General features: G+C 38.1%; 1 protein-coding gene across 21 annotated transcripts in view; it reads left to right on the top strand.

Moving 5' to 3' along the window:
- aebp2 (AE binding protein 2) overlaps positions 1 to 16,868 on the top strand; it is a 64,988-nt gene that overhangs the window by 6,108 nt on the left and 42,012 nt on the right. For 7 of the 21 annotated variants that reach the window (XR_002920361.2, XM_024282401.2, XM_024282403.2 and 4 more), the window contains exons 6-9: positions 4,559 to 4,626; positions 8,855 to 8,968; positions 9,946 to 9,975; positions 14,203 to 14,366. Coding sequence is in view for 10 of the 21 variants with exons in the window: in XM_024282401.2 (XP_024138169.1) it covers positions 4,559 to 4,626; positions 8,855 to 8,968; positions 9,946 to 9,975; positions 14,203 to 14,329 (339 nt within the window). In the remaining 11 variants the exon portion in view is untranslated. Of the gene's footprint in view, positions 1 to 4,558; positions 4,627 to 8,854; positions 8,969 to 9,945; positions 9,976 to 12,046; positions 12,743 to 14,185; positions 14,367 to 14,769; positions 15,519 to 16,868 lie in introns of those variants that run through there. The other 14 variants (XR_002920365.2, XR_002920368.2, XR_002920367.2 and 11 more) reach the window with 8 other exon arrangements.

Below are 16,868 nucleotides of genomic sequence, written 5' to 3'. Positions count from 1 at the left end.
CAGTTGCCAACTTCATGTCGATGTTTTGATTCCCATCCTTTAGTAGTTTAAATCTCGTATGTTCCCATCAAAGCACTGATCTTAATGCTTATATGATATTTCGGTCCTGTCCATGTTTGTGCACAGTTTTCTGCATGGACGGGGGTTCTGTCTGCTGCTGTGAGCGTGACAGGAGTGAACAAATGTACAAAAATCCCATTCATAATGACCACTGCTGAGTCCGTTTATGTTGTTCACGATACACAAATTTTCTAAATCTCACGCCAAACGCTTGGCTATACAATGATCACTGTATCACCAGCACTACTTGAGACCCCTCCTCTTCAAGAGCAGCAGTTTTCTGTCTCAGTCGTTCCCTCCTTCCTGTCTCTCTGCCCTTTTGCTGAACCTGTAGAAATGCCTCAAGGCTCCATACTCTTTCTTTCTTTTTTTCTGAATCACTAGAAAAACAATTGGATCTTATTTCACGTTTGTGCTCCTTTTTGATACTCTGCATCATAAATAATGAATGAGCTGCAAAGTGCCTAAGCCCCTTTACATTCTCTATTCATCTGAACTTTTCTCATCAGTCTTTGCTAAAAGTCTCAATAGTGAACTAACTGTCATCATAGATAAAGGTTAACCATGGAGATATTTGGACGTTAAAAGCCTAAATTATCTTTTTTTTTTTCCTTTAGTATAGAGACTGCTATTCATATTTAGATCCACTAGAGAGCACTCTGCCCCCTCTTTTAAACCCTATCATAAAATAATGGTTTAATAAAAAAAAAAAAAAATACAACCACATACATACAGTTTTATTTCTCTGTTCGTGCTGATCAATCTGTTCCCAGTGAAGATAAATGTGGTGTTAGGTTTCCAGTTTGTGACTTTGTGCTGAGGTTTTTGTCATCTCTGGTTGTAAATGCATTCCAGTGCAGGTTTACTCGTATAATGGAGAAATATTCTAAAGTTTATCAATTTATTACAGAATTCATTATTATTTAAAATTTGTCCTAATTGCTACTACTTTGGCTGATGTTAAATGTTAACTAGTGTTTGCATTAATTCTTTTTTTTGCCACTGTTTAAAAAGAAAAAAAATAACACTTCTGCTATCCCATTCATCTTATTTCTGCCCTGCTGGTACAACGCTCAGCTACTTAGCAACAGCAGCCGTTTTGCAGCAACAAAAGCAAAGATAACTTTGCTAAAGGTCAAGAGAGGTAGCTGCTTTTCTGGGAAAAATTACGAAAGGAAGAGAGCTGGGTCCGGGGAGTTATAAATAGACAGTAAAAAGGGAAAGCGGGTTAAGTGAGGGTCGTGGTCATGGAATCGGAAAGAAATCTGACCAGTTGGGCATACGTTCTGTTTCTCTTCTACCTCTGGAGGGTTGTGGTGACGGGACTGCAGCGCTGCGCCAGAGCCCCTGCCCCAGTGGACCCCCCCCTCCCCTTCCTCAGGCCCGGGGAGATGGAGCAAACTCGTGAGGGTTCTGTGTAGTTTGGCCAGTCTGACCCATCCGAGCGACTCGGTCAGGTTTATGATGGGATATTTTTGTTTTTGCGCCGATCTGCGTCATCCACAGCTCGACCCCCTGACTCTAGACAGGCACCCAGTTTTAGCAGGCCTCCCCTTGCCCTGGCTCTGATCCTGCATTTTTCACTGCCTTATTCTGGAGCCACACTAATATCCACTGTTAACTCCCCAGCACTCCCACACCCTCCTTTTATTTTACTTCCCTCCTTTGGGTTTAAGAAGAATGAAGCCATCTCCTTTTAGCTCACTGGTCTTTTTTTATGTCGTTTAAACAAAAGTATTTTCTTTAGTAGCGTCTTTTCAGGTTTTTACAGACAGTGATGGCCAGTTCAGCTTAGGTTTGTGCTTTTTAACCTGTGCTTTATGGAGCCTGAGGGTACAAGACAAGAAGGGCTCTGCATTTTTAATTGAAAGGGCAGTCAAGCAGCTAGTTGGTGTACAGCCTTTTTTCTTGCGGGGCAGCATGCACAAGCAGTTTACTTTTTAATCCCGTGCCCTGTAATTGTCTCTGCATGACGGACACACATAAACACGCAAAGCGGGAAACGTGCAGATAAAAAAGAAGAATCTTAGTAGCTGAAAATTTGAGACTAAATATTGAAACGAAAATGTCATAAGGAGATCTGTATTAGCACTTCAAGTTGACATTTGTAAGAACTTTTTATTTTGAGATTGAACAGTTTCATTAATCTTGTATGGAGAAAAAGTATGAAATAATCCTTACAGGGTTTTAAAAAAAATAGTGTTTCACAAAGGAATTGTTGTTTAGCAACTTGAATAAAATAACACGTTTATTCCAGTAAACAAGTTTTTACAAAATAATGTTTAGTTCTCAAAATACTGGATCGATTCCATTTTGACTCAGTGGTTTACTGTAGGTTTATTTTGTCAAGTTTCTGTTCAGAATCAGTTTTATTTGGTATTGATAGTTTTATTCTAACCAATGGTAGAAGCTTAGCAAAAGTGGGTCTTTCTTTAACAAAATCGACATTTAAAACTAAGTAGAAAAAATACAAGAAATACTTCAAGGAGATGAACTCATACATACGATTAATTTCTTTTTTCACTCTTAGACTAATGATTTATTTAGAATGAGTTAACTGTTGGTTTTATTTTTCTGTCTTGTTTTACCCATTTATGGTGATGTCATTAAAGAAAAAGCTTTATAATAAAATGTATAATTTTAAATAATCATTATAGTCCAAATAATCACTTGAAGACAGTTTTTCTTCAGTTTTCACCGCAGTTTTGAATCCCTTTTCCTCTTCTACCAATCTTTTCCTTTCAAACACACATTTTTAAATTTAAAAGCAGCAGTTTTTCCTTTTTTCTAAATACTTTAAAAAAAGCTGCTAATCTAATCCTTATTTTCTAATCCATTTGTCAGCAGACAAACCTATTTCTTTTTTTCTCTCATTTAAGCATTCACCCGATAAAGTCTAAAAAAAAATTAAAAAGTCAGACCCTTAAGCACTCTGCAAAGGTATATTCTCTTATCCTGTTGGGATTTTACTTAAAAAAACTCAATAAGGTTCCTTCTCTCTGGTGAGCACAAAGTAATTTCAGTCATCGCTGCGTCCCGTCCCTGGAGCCCCAAAAATATGTTAAGATATTGAAGTGCGTAAGAGAAGTTCTTCACATGTGAGCTCATTTACTATCCTAAAAACAGACGCTCAAAAAATAAAAAAAATAAAAGGACAATTGACGCAAGAGGTCCTATCTGCAGCTATTTTTGACGGCCCTGGTTATTTTTCTAGGCTCTCTTTCGCCCTTTGACAGTATTTGTGAATTCCAGACCACTTCTACTATAAACCAACACAGCTTGATAAATTAAATATCACACATAGAAAGGAGCAACCATTCAGGAAGGCTGGCTTTGTCTCAACTCAAAGTGTTAGTGTAGGATAGGGTTTTTAGTTTAGAGGTGATTCAGGTTAACTGAAGAATGTCTGATGCATACAAACTGAAATTACCTTTTAGGCGTCTTCTAAATTAAGAAAAAAAATATTTAGGGAACCGATTAGAGTATGCCTATTTTTTTTTTACATGTATTTTGCATACTGTAACATATTAGTAAAGAGTCCATTATACTATTTTGGGTGTAATATTGTGGATTAAGTGAAGTTTGCATAAATCACAGCACATAAATCTTCACAATTAGCTTAAAAAAACAGAATTTGAATTCTTGGGCAGCCATGGTGTAGAAGTTGAGTAGTCGTCCTCTGATTGAAAGATTTGGCAGGTCCATCTTAAGGACTTTGACACATGGTTGGGTAGGGTCCGAACATTTGTCTTCCTAACCCAAATGTGTTCAGGATTATAGAAAAAACACTTTAATAAAGCTTAAAACATGCAATCAGTTCTTTCGAGCGACATGGGGGGATGTCCAGATCCAGACGGTGATTTCTGCAGCCACTTGAAGTCTTTGGGCAATACCCTGAACCCTACATTACTCCTGGAGGCTATAGGTTGGCGCCAAGGTTTAGCAGCAAAGCCGTCTGTCACAAACCGGCAGACAAAAAGCTAAATCAGGGTCAGACAGGCAGTGGTCAATCACGAGCATGGGATCATCCAAGAAGTGACTAGAGTTGTCAGAGTCCAGGCGAGGGTCAGGGCAGGCGGCAGGCAAACAGAGAATAGGCAGGGTCAGAAATTGAAGATCGAAACGCTCAGTAATGCAGGCACAATGGCACAAACAATACTCTGTGCACTGCTTACGTGTCCTTAGAGCAAATGAGAGACAGCTGAGCAGCATCCAGGAACTGTGCGCTGAGGTTGGGGGGAGATGTAGTGCACTCAGTACTCTAAAGATGACCAGAGGGGGAGACAGAGCGCTGGCTCCTGACACCATCATTAATCTGTGAATGAGTGTGCATGGGTGATTTGGATTGTCAATGTAAAGCACTTTGGGCCTTCAAGGAAGTTAAAAAAGTGGTATGCTATTTACTATCTATTTTTAAAAAACACATCTCCATTCTATGTGATATTTTTAAGTGCAGAGTTAAATTTTCATGAGTTTAAGTCTCCACTTCTGCTTTAAGGTGTTGGCCAGAAGAAAGGAGGGATCTGGCAAGGTCAAGGTACTTCTACACTGGACACCTGAAGACATGTGAGTACTTTACTTTAGTGTATTTTGTTAAAATTGGACTTAAACACCCCAGAGAAGAAGTATCCACAAAAATATGTCAGACTTTAGCTTTATATGTCAGTCCTGGTCCTCAACGAAATCTCCTCTTTGCATGTTGAATTTGCTTCCCGCTTTAGTTCAAAGGTTTAGTTCAGATTGACCCATAATAGATCCGAATGTGAGTTTTAACTTGAAAATATTTTGTGCTACACTGACTTGAACAGCATAATATGAATTGAAATACTTAAATAAAAAATATTATTTAAGCATAAAGGTGCTCTGTAGGTTGATGAAAAACCAACCTTGGTATCATGATTTTACCTACCTTTAAAGCCACTCTATTTAAGCATGTCTATTGTTTTAGCTTGCTCTCACTCTCCAGCCTTTTAGCTCTTTTTAGTTTTTCATGTACAGAATCCAGAATGGTCAGCTTTGTTCTTTTGCAGCAAAAGGAAACTTTGGAAGATCCACGTTCTTTGTCCATTATTTGGTTCTGTCTGTCTAAATATTTCTCACTCGGATGATCTACTAGATGTTGTTCTTAATGGTTGCGATCTCAGTCCCCCGTTGTCCGTATCGTAATAACTTTTTTGTTTGAAGGCCCTCCTTTTCTTCAAAGGGAGCTGAGTGCATTAGCTAACAAATGTTTGTAATGTCTTTCAAGGTCTAGTCCTGCCTTGACTTCTTCTTGGCATTGTGTGAATAAACACTGAAAGTGTCATTAGATGTGTTTTTAAACTGTAGGAGAATTTGAAGGGATCCGCATCTGCAGATTTTGGGCAAATATTTCCTTTTTTGTTGCTTTCCTTACTTCTCTGTATTAGGAAGTGATCACTGAAAGTGAAATAATAACTCTTTCTTCCGGTCCGTATCTGATCTTTATACTAAATTCAGCCCCCCAGAGGTGAACATTGGAATAAGTAAAGCTGGTGGTTTAAAAAGCAACCCGGTCAGTTTCTGTGTTCTCATAAAGAGAGTCTGACAGGACACCGTGATGCTCAGCAGGTTTCTTTCTCCAGATCAGCTCCCAACATACTCTCTGCTCCTCCATTAAAGACTTTAGGCTTCTGAAGATGATCAGAAGGACGGAAAAAAATGATGAAAGAGGAAAGAAAAAAGGCCGGAGGAGTTCAGGGAAATAAAAACAAGGTGGCAGAAAGAGTGAAGAGATGGAAAAAGACAAAGGATGAGGGAGTGGTTGTGGGCAACAGACTAAAAAAGGAAAAATTTAACAAAGTCTTGCATTTCTGCAGCGTGGAATCTTCCTGACATACAGAGTCCTGCTGTTGATGCTTAGATGTTGCACAAATACCATATGGGCGTGGCCTCAGTCCCTAGCTGTTTTCATGGCAACAAAAATGGTTTAAAAAAAGTTCTTCCTCTGGGTCCATTTGTCCATGCCACCTTGACCTCGTGACCTTTTTGATCAAGGTTAAGAGGGGGGAAAACTACTGTTCCATCACAGCCTCAAACTCTAACATCTTATCTGGTGGGTAAAGTAAAGCTCGTTCGGTTAGCCATTAAGTGTTGCAACTTTTGACGATGAAGTCAATATTCGGTGCTGCACTGTTTGTGTGAGACTGCGTTGGTGTTTTTCAGCCACTAAGTCAATGATTAGCTGTGAAAATGTGGGAAGCCATGTCGGTTAATGCTGAAGGAACCCACTCGCATTCTGACGGCCACTCATTAACGCCATTTAGACGAATGAGTAACTGATTGATGAGAGCCATTCTGAGCATGATTCACCTGCAGTTCATTGAGGAGCAGGAGGCAGGCAGAGCTGAAATGCTAGCTAATCTGCATGCTGCTTATTGTTGCAGGGCGGCAGCTAACTCACTGCTGGTGACACCAAATCGAATTTCTGTTTCTTTCCTCTACTGCAAAGGTGTCTCTTTATTATAATTTATGAACATTATTGGACAAACATTTCATTACAGTAAATATTAAGCTTTTTACTTTAAGTAAAAAAAAATCCTTATAATGATTCCATTTATTGCACAGGTTTTTTCATGGCAGCAAACAGCCTTGGACTCAAGAACGGTAAAGTGAGTCTAACAGAACGTGAGGCCTATAGGAGTAAACAGAGTTTGAAGGGGAAAACATTTTTAAAGTGTTGCGTTTTATAGGAAAAATAAGACAATTAAAAAAACTGCTTAAAGAAATTAAAAATGTGTTCAACAGTAAGAGGGCTGACATTGACTTTTTTTGAAGTGAAGTGTGAAAAAGTAATATAAAAGACATTGAAAACATTTGGGAACTCTTATACTCGCACATGCAACTGTTTTTAAACCAATTTTTCCCCATCTAACTCTATTTCAGCCGGTAAAGAGGTGGGGGCTGTTTTCTTTCGCACCATAAACATTTACAAGGGTTGGTTAACACTGTTTCACCCGTATTTTAGTGCAGCTGAAGTTATGGTCTGCTGTTTATGAAGTTTTGAAGTGTAGTTCAGTTGTGGGAGAGTTTATTTTTTCTGTTCTGATCAGAGCATTGAACTCCAGCAGCCATTCCCCCCTTTTTCAGCCTTTTAACTTTTCAGAAATGTGATATACGCGGCGCTCCTTTATGAAGAACATGTTAGGGTTGTCAACAGCAGGGCTTGGAGCCAGTCATCAATTCAGAGTCAAAAAACAGGCCCCAGTGAGCCGGGCACCCCCAGTAGCTCCTCTAGCAAAGGTTCCTTTACTTTATACATCTCTGGTTTCCAAACAGCAGTTTCCTGTGGAAAATAAAATGACTGATCCGTTTTTCTTTGCGTTTGACCGATGATAAATCTCAGCCCTTCAGCTTTTGCATGTGCGGTGTTTACGTCTCTTCTGTGTGTGACCGTCTCTTGTGAGAAGCTGCTCCAGTGCAGGCCTCCATTGTTTCTCATACCACAGCGCAGCATTTGTGACATGTTTATGGCGACACTGAGGTGGAACATGCATGAAAGGCCGCACGCAAATTCATGTAACACCGCATGTGTAACACTCTGCAGGTCCCCCACTGTCACTTGAGGTTTGCTCTGGAGTCGAGGCTCCCTCAGCTGCTCTCAAAGGGAGCTTTTCTTGTTGCGTTTCTGCCTCTCCTTTGCTCCTCCTGACTTCTGTCTCGACCATAACGGGGTAAATACACTATATTTTTAACTAAATGAATCAAAATGATTAATTTTTACCTTTCCAATATATTCAGTTACATGTTTTAGGTGGGACGTTTTCTAAACAAGTTTAGTTAAAGTTTCCAGACAAAAGCGAGTATTAAATACATTAATGTTGTGACAAATTTTGCCACACTGTCACCTCAAGCTTCCTTTGAATTGTCATATATCACATTATGGCATTAACAGAGACCTTTTTTTTCCTTTGCCTCCTTCCTTTAATCTTCTTTTCGTGGCCTTTCTCTGTTCTCGCTTTGCACCTCGGGCTTCAGCTGAGCTCAACCTGCAGCCCTACCTGCACACGACCCCCTTAAATGGCTCGACGAGCCATACGACTGAGGGATCTTTTTTTTTTGGCCCCGCAACTGCCTGCTTGACTTTCTGCAGCAAGATATGTGCATGCGTATGTGTGCACATCTCTGGGGGCTCCTGCAATGACGCACGTTGTGACGGGGGAATGCTGGGGGTGCAGACAGGGAGGTGGGGGCCGGAGAAAGGAGGGAAGGCGGTAAAGTTGTTAAGCTCTTTTGTTTCTTTTTCTTCTGCACCTTGAATTGCCACGGCGGCGCTTGCATAATCCTGCCTTTCACAAAAGGGATCACATTGCTTTGGATACTGTAGTGTATCTGAGCACCACAGTGCGGCCTGCACGGTCCTGAACACGTACCTTATTTTCTATAACCATATAGTTACTTTGAATTGTCTTGAATTGTAAAAATCCTATTTTTTATGTGTTGCTTAATCTTGGGCATTGTTTCATAGTAACTACAGCTTTAAAAATGTGGATTTTTTTGGTTGGGATTTGCAAAAAAACCCCATGCATGCTGGGTAATCCGAACCCAAGTAAGTGTTAGGGGAAACATTTTGTGCAACAAGAATTAAGCTAAAATCCAATTCAACACTTTTTAGCAACCTCTGCTGTTGTTTGAAAGGAAACTCACCATCCAATCAGCTGCAGTAACCTCTAGAAAAGTAAAAAATATGATTTAACTTTGATTTGCGTGACTTCTTCTCTTCCATCCGACCTCTGACCACACCCTCTGTGCATGTCCGATGTTCTTTCATATGCAGATTGCCTGATGTGTGGGTGAATGAAACGGAGCGATCTCAGCTGAAGACCAAAGTGGTGCACTTATCCCAGTTACCACAGGACACGGCCATGCTGTTAGACCCAAACATCTACCGGTGAGTGTTGGATCTTTGTCTACAGAGACACAAGCAGATGTTTAGTTTAAGCGTTTTCCGTCTAAAAATTATTTATTTATTAGCAAGTGGCATAAGTGTCGTTGAAGCTTTTCTACAGTTCACACCTTTAATATTGGTTTAAGTACAGCTCTTGTCACATCTGTCTGTTCAGAATGAGGTGCAGACTTCTTCCAGCAGGGGGCACTAAGTCTAGATTTGAAGCAGCAGTTTTACTTATTTATTTCAGTCCCACAAACTCTATTTGAAAATTTACTAATCTATAGATGACATACTTCTTTTGTTAAGTAATGCATCCTAAAAATGTCTAACTGGCTCAATTTTAACACCATATTACATTTATATCATAATGCTGCAACTCAGATTAAAAAAACATTTCCAGGTTTTTGTTTTCTTTAAAATAAAGCAGTAAGTGTGTAGAGATGCAAAGCATAGATGAAAAAGGCCATAGACTGATTTCCTTTAATATTGTATTGTCGCATAAATGTTTTTATACCTGCATCCCTCTCGGGAGTTCTTGCATGGACTGTTTTTTATGTAAAAATATCATTTTAAAGTGCTGCAGCTGTTAAATGTTTGACATTTCATTGCTATGAGAAATTGAGGCGCATTTTTGCGGCATCTAAAGCCAAGCGAGCTACAATGTGCCTGAAACGGAGTGCTTGCTTCTCCAGAGACACGAGGAGCTGCTGCTGCTGGACTCTAGTTTCAGAGCTGAATATACCCATCAGCACCCAGCCAATTTATGTCAAGGTTGTCCGAGCGCACGAAATTCTTTAAACAAATGCGGTCGGTGTCTGCGGCAGTAACTGCATCCCCGAGCATGTAGACAGGATTATCAGAAGCGGATGCAAAGTTAATACTTGTATTATTTCTGAGGCTCATATTATACTGAAGTCGACTGAAATCAATGTTTCTAAACCAAAGAGAATCTCACAAATGTTCCTCTGCTTTTTCAGAGCGCTTCCTCAAAAGCGGCTGAAGCGCAGGTAAGCTGAACCCTTTCAACATACAAGTTTAGACGTTTGAGGCAGGCCTAGAAAAATGTAATCATCAATATTAATGATTGTTTATTTTCATCTATGAACACAAAAATCTAAATTAAGTCAATATTTGGTGTTACTACCTTTTATATTCAAACCAGCATCCATTTGTAATAGAAAACTTGCAGAAAGTGAAGGATTTTTTTGGGATTATAAATGATCACATGTAGGTTAAAAAATAGTCCTAACCTGAAACATTCAGCTGTGTAGGAGGCTTAAAATGGATGAAGAACAGCCTATCTCTGCTACCAAGGTGAGGTTGAGAAAACGGTAAGATGGTAGAGTGGACCAAAGCAACAAAACATGAGGTAGTTCTACTGCTTCAGCAACAGACTTTAAAGCAGTCTCAAGATGTTCAAGCTTTTTTGAAGTGGCACAAAGAAATGGGAAACGTTGACGATAGTGGAGAGTGGTCGCCTGAGGAAACGTAGTTTAACAGCTGAAAGACACATCAAGCTTATTACCTTTTAAAATCAGATGTCCTGCAATGACATCAGCTCGGCAGAAATCCATCTACTGTCTGGAGAAGTCTGTTTCGTGGAGGAGTTTCAGCAGCTCAAGTATGAACAGAAACATAGGAAATGGGTGAAGAGAAATGGTTCTCTGGACTATTTGGGCAAATTAAAAGTTTTTGTCTGTAAGTCTAGTTGATTAGTTGTCGATTAGTCGACTAATCGACAACTAATCAACTATTAAAATAGTCGACAACTAATTTAGTAGTCGATTAATCACTACTTTATATTATATGGAGTCGGAGTTTAGTAAAGTGGAAAGTTATAATAGTATTATGCTAGCTTTTTGGACTATTTTGGCATTTCTTTTTTAGACTATTTCAGAGTTTGGCTAATATTTCAGCTACACGCTAGCTATTTTAGCTAATTTAGGCTATTTTAGAGTAGCTAATATTTCTACTGAATGCTAGATGTTTTGGCTAACTTCGGCTTTTCTAATTTGGCATTTAACTAATATTTTAGCTGGCTACTACCTTCAGCGTTTTCAGCTATTAGCTTAAGTGATTTCAGCTATCAACTTTAGAGTTTTTAGCTATCAATTTTAGCATCTTCAGCTATCAGCACTAGCATCATCAGCAGCTTACAGCATTCACACTAGCATTATCGCAGCTAATGCTTTAATCTAGTTTTTAGTTCGTTTAAAGCTAATGATGGTTATGATGTGTGCTTCACATCGTTTACCCATGACCCGATTAGTCCACTAATCAGAAAAAAATAATTAGTGATTAGTTGACTATTAACATAATCGTTTGTTGCAGCAGTACATGCAGACGATGCTTACCCATCAGGTTCTGAACTGTATGACAGGCTCCAAATGTATGGGGCAGCAGAACAACTCTAAATACACTGCCAAGTACAGTAGAAGTACTGGAAGTAAGACGTAACCTGATCTCAACATTCTTAAATGTTTCTGGGATTACATGAAAAAAGACAGTTGTGGTTAGTTCTCAAAGATATTTGGGAATTCCAGCTGATTTTGTTCATTCATTGGATTTTGTTGATCACTTCTATTGGTGATAGCATTCTTTGTTTACAGCATTTTTCTCACACCTTCCTAAAACTTTTGCACCACTTTTGATTGCATTTAAAGTATATTTCTATACACTGAAATACTTGTTGAAAATAGTTTACATGTGTTCACTCTTTTGTCTGATAACGATCTGAAATGCGGCTGATTGTGTTCATTACTTAAAGTGCATCTTTGAGTTTAACAGCAGTTCTTATGCATTAAAACTTCACTGTTTCTCCTATATTTGCATCTGCAGAACAGCAAATATCAGGCAGAACACTGTTTGATTTCACAGTCTCTGCTTTTCCTTGTCTCTCTCAGACATCAAGTGATGTTTGTTCATAGTTTATTATTCCCTTCTCTGACGTCAGTAGTTCAGTGCAGCCAAAGCTCTAAAACAATGTCTGAGGAGGAAGTCCTCCCAGGATAACCTTGCTCTTATCTTTCTTATGACAACCGAGAACAACTTATTCTTCTTCTGTGTCTTTATGCTCAGCCTATAAGAAGTCCTCTGTGGCGTCGCCGCTTAAAAGGAAAACACTCGTTGATGGGAGGACTGGGATGCATGATAAAAGAAGTGACTCTTTTTGTTATTCCCCTCTCTCCAATTTTTATCACGTTAAATGTTTTTTTTCTATCAAAAACTTCAATGAATGTTCCTTTTTTAAATCATATTTTTTAGTTGTTTACATGTTCTAAGAGCCTAAACCCCCACAGTAAAACCTGTTTTTTTGTGAGCTTGCCAAATAACATATTTTTAAGTGTTTTGTGTAGAATATTTATCCAGATTTGTAACTTATTTTTATACAAAGAAAATACTGTTATGTTGTTTTGTGTGAAGGTTTGAGTAGAACCATATAAACTGTAATAAGAAGAAGTAATCTGCCTTTTGTTTTTTTAAAGTCTCTAGAAACTAACTGTTGTAATGATGCTGTATATTAGCTGCTTATCCTGTTGATACTTCCTGTTTGATATACTAGTATAAGTTCATTTGTAGTCACTACTGTTGATATGTTTACAGGAGCAATATTTCAGACTGTAAATAGACAAAGCGTTTCCTGATGCTTCCACCTGCTCTCGCCTGTTTACTGAGTTATGTAAGAGTTGCATGTGTAAAGGATCTCCACCACTGCTGCATTTCATATTTCAGTGTTTTCTTTTTCAAATTAAAAGTTGTGTTTTGTAATAGCTACGGAAGTCTTTTGGCAAACTTTTACCTGATACTTTGTGGAGAAGCCATTTGGGAGGAGGTGCAGATGAGATGGCACAGTCACTGTCAGCAGAGGAGAGGGAACGCAAAGTTCAGAGAGAGTTCTGCTTTTCAACTCCGTTTTTACACTTGGAGGAACAATGGAAAGCTCCGGAGTGAGATATAATGAGGCTTTTAGGTGCTGCTCGGCTGTTTCAAGAACACACCGAAGATCTGTCGAGCCCCCCTCCATTATTTTTGTTTGTTTTCTTTAATGTCTCTGTAATGTATGCAGAGACTGTAGGCAAACCATTACGGCGAGGTTTCTAAAAGGCTTTTTATTTCCACCACTAGTTAGGCTGAACTTTCTTTACTTTGTACTTACTAATGTGCTAATTATGGCTGGGTTGATAAAATCGATCTGAATCGATCAAAGCTTAATAGATCAAATCGATCCATAAAAGTAGAGATTGATCTAATGCTTGATGCTAAAGTCCGCTAGCTTGATGCCAACGACTTTTCAGATTTTCCATTGGACGGCTGATGCTAACGCTCGTTCAATCTAAACGAACATTGCTGACTAAATGAACATCTTTGAAGGAATTATTTTATAAGTAACCATTTAGGGTCTAAAACAGGTTTTTCTTCTTCTGGAATAAGGTGTAATGTTACAGCTGGATCGCCACCTAGTGGCCAAACTGAAACGCCCTCCAGGAGAAGCAGAACAATTGTTGGAGCTTCTCCACTTGAGAATCCATGTAACGCTGTATGGAATTAACAATCTCATACTTTCACATTTTTACATTACATAGATTATTAATGCTTTTCTAAACAAATGTCTAAATATGTGAACATAAAATTTTATTTGATTGAATTAAAAAAAATTGGAATTAAATCAGATCTGAAAATTTTTGGCGATACCCAGCCCTAGTGCTAATATACAGCCAGTGCAGTTATATTCTTTCATTCTTCACATTCTTTTTATGAAGATGTACAGCAGCTGATATTACAGCTAAACTCTCAACACAAGTAAAAACAGGACCAAAAAATGATTACCTGGATTCATGACTTCTATTGTCTGATTTAAAAAAAATATATATGTGTTTCTGCAATGTTACAGCATAAAATCAGAGATTGTAATGACTGCTCCATCTTTTCTGGAAAGCTTTATTAGGTTTTACCTAAATATTGTACAAAAATATTTTTTTCTTAAACACAACAGTAGAGGAAAATAGGAACGAGCAGAAGGGGTAAAAACACAGAGTGATTACATTGGTGTCCATCTGTAAGACGCAATCTTCCCCTTGTAGATTTTGTTTTAATTTGTTTCCTAAAAAAAAAAAAAAAAAAAATCTGTTTAGTGGCCGTCCATGTTTTGTCATAGATCTTTTTTGTGACACAACCATCCACCCACTATGGATGCTTACCTTGTATTATTTATTAAAGCCTGTTATTCTTTCCAGATCTCAAATGCATTTTGGCAGCTTTGGTTCCCTGCTGTTATCCTGGAAGCAGAGCGGGTTCCTGAATGTTGACCCGCTGCTGATAACACACCGACCCGAGCGTCTTCCAACTGAGAGCAGAGATTAGTTAATCCCTACTGGAGGGTCCTGTTTTGACAGTAAAGGTGAGAAAAGTGAAGGGGGGAGTTCAATTGTTTCATCAGAATAGACTTTTATAAATTCTGAAATGGCCAGAAGTCAAATTGTACAAACAAGTTATCAAAGTACCTTTTTTAAATACAAATTTAGATCTTATTTGAGAAAGATTTGTGTTGCACGTCTGAGCGATAAAGATTTACTAACTCAATTTATATACAAATACCAAGGATACTACTAAACAAAACTGGTATTAAAAAAGTACAGTAAAAATTAAATCATTTTCAAGACAAGAGGAAATTTAACATCCTAAATTGTATGTTTTTTAATTATGAATTTTTACATTTGTTTTGCTAAAGTAATATAAAATCACGATATAAAATATAGAACCATTAAAATGAATCTTTTTCCGTCCGTTTGGAATCCTTGCAGGCCTAGATAGGCTAACAGAACGTTCTGTGCGGTAATAAAGACCTACATTTCTGCTTCCTGGATCCAATCTGAGATGGAAATATGAAAACGAGGTCTCTGTGAAGCAAGGGAAGTCAAAGGAGGAAGCTTGCATAAGTCATTACAGTTGACCTGTAAGCAAAGAAAGGGTCTGCATCAATGACTTGATGTCGAGTCCTGTTTTTGTGATTGCCCACAACTCGCTGCTGTTTCAGCATCCAGCCTGAGCGTTGAGTGGGCCTTCGGGCGTTCATGCAGCTTTGACCTCCTTCTCTACGTTTCCATCTGACTTTTGGAGGCAAACGGGGACGATTTTATGTTATTCATACTGGGCTTTGAATCATTGTCCCTGGAATAAAAGTAGAGTTTGAAGAAGCTAATTTACTGCTTTTTTTTTTTTTTTTTTTTGATTGGTAGCAAAGACATGAAACAATCTGACCCCAAACGTCTGAGATGACACTTAACACGCCATAGTTTTGACAACACGCCTCAACTGTGGGAAACTGATGGACTCCGTCATGATGGGCAGCGATGGTGATTATAGACCATTGCATAAAAATGGCTGCAGAAATGGCCTGTTTTCTGCTCTGTGAACTCAGGCTCTTGGGAGAACTAATCAGTGAAGCCTCATTACCTCCACCTCTTTCCTAATTTCAGCCTCAGCTTCAGAGCATGAACGCTACTCCCAGTATGAAAAGGAAATCTGCATACATAAATATCCGTTTATATAATGTTTTCTGTGCCTGTGTTGGCTGAAGCGAATGTGGCTCAAATGTTCATCCTGAGTTCCTTCTTCTTCCACAGCTCCTGTCCTTTGATTATTAAGTACATTTGTCTTCCAAACACAATTGCTCTGTTATTTTCTCTCCAGCAGCCTCCAGTTTTCAGAGCTTCAGTCAGCTGTCAGAACTGCTGGCACTTATTTTCTATGTGGTCTCTTTTTCTTTCTATATTTAATACGTTGGCTCCCCCCTCTATTTTTCTTCATTATCCCATCATAAAAGCGTGAGGTTCTGTTTCTTTCCTTCTTATAGTAAGACAAGTCTGAGATGAAAGTCCCAGAATGCTTTGAAAAATGCTTAATATAATGCTTTTTTGATGGGACATATAGTTTTTTTTTTTGTTTTTTTTAGACATCGGCCTTCAGGTTTAATTATTTAACGAATTTAAAAATTAATTAAAAAAAATTCTGATGATGGGGGGACATAGATAAAAAAATACCCTCAAAATAGTGTATTTATGAATATTTCTTCTGACACGTTCAGGTCATAACCTTAAAGCTGCATCATAGGTATATCAATTTGCAACACTCTTAATTGTCCAAAATCTTTAATTTTTGGACAGTGTCATCCACTAATCAGTATTTTTGCTATTTTTCTTCTTCAAAAAATCTACATATACTTTATAATCCCACCTTTTTTAATGTATTTTTAAAAGTCAAGTTCCTCATTTTTATCCAGCTTATCTGTTAAATAGTTTTAAAAAAAAAAGGTGAAGGGCATGCCCTTTTCCACTTAGACACTAAACGCCCCTCTTTTGGGGACTTTGCTCATTTAAATAAATCAAAAAATTGTAAAAATATGTCCAACTCCAATTCTATTGGACAGAAAAACTTAAACCTGTATCAAGCATTGCCACCCATACAAAATTATATTGTAGTCCAAACAATTAAATGTTTGGGTGGCATTTATTATGCAGTAAATAACATTTATAATTCAATATATTATGCAACTATGCATGTATCCCATTTATCATGCAAATGGGATACATTACAACCTGTGAACACACTTCAATTTGTCTAAAAACATCAACAAACATTCTGAAAGAATCTCCGCTAACAGGTCAACAGAGCTATATATTGAATATCTAAAAAGTATGTGCATGTCTAACAAATTAGCTAACAAATATAAAATCTAACACACAACTTTCTTTGTTCATCCATCAAGCTTTATAATCTTTATAAAAATAACATGATAACATGATTTCTTTTGCCTTTATAGCTTCCCACATATACTTCTGTTTGGTGTAAGGCTGGTTACGGGTATGAAAAACAAAGCAGCGGACAGATTAAATAAGTCAAT

This window comes from Oryzias melastigma, linkage group LG6 (assembly GCF_002922805.2).
Source record: "Oryzias melastigma strain HK-1 linkage group LG6, ASM292280v2, whole genome shotgun sequence".
NCBI classification, from domain to species: Eukaryota; Metazoa; Chordata; class Actinopteri; order Beloniformes; family Adrianichthyidae; genus Oryzias; species Oryzias melastigma.
Note: the sequence above shows the minus strand (reverse complement) of the source record. Positions and strands in the feature narration are given on the sequence as shown.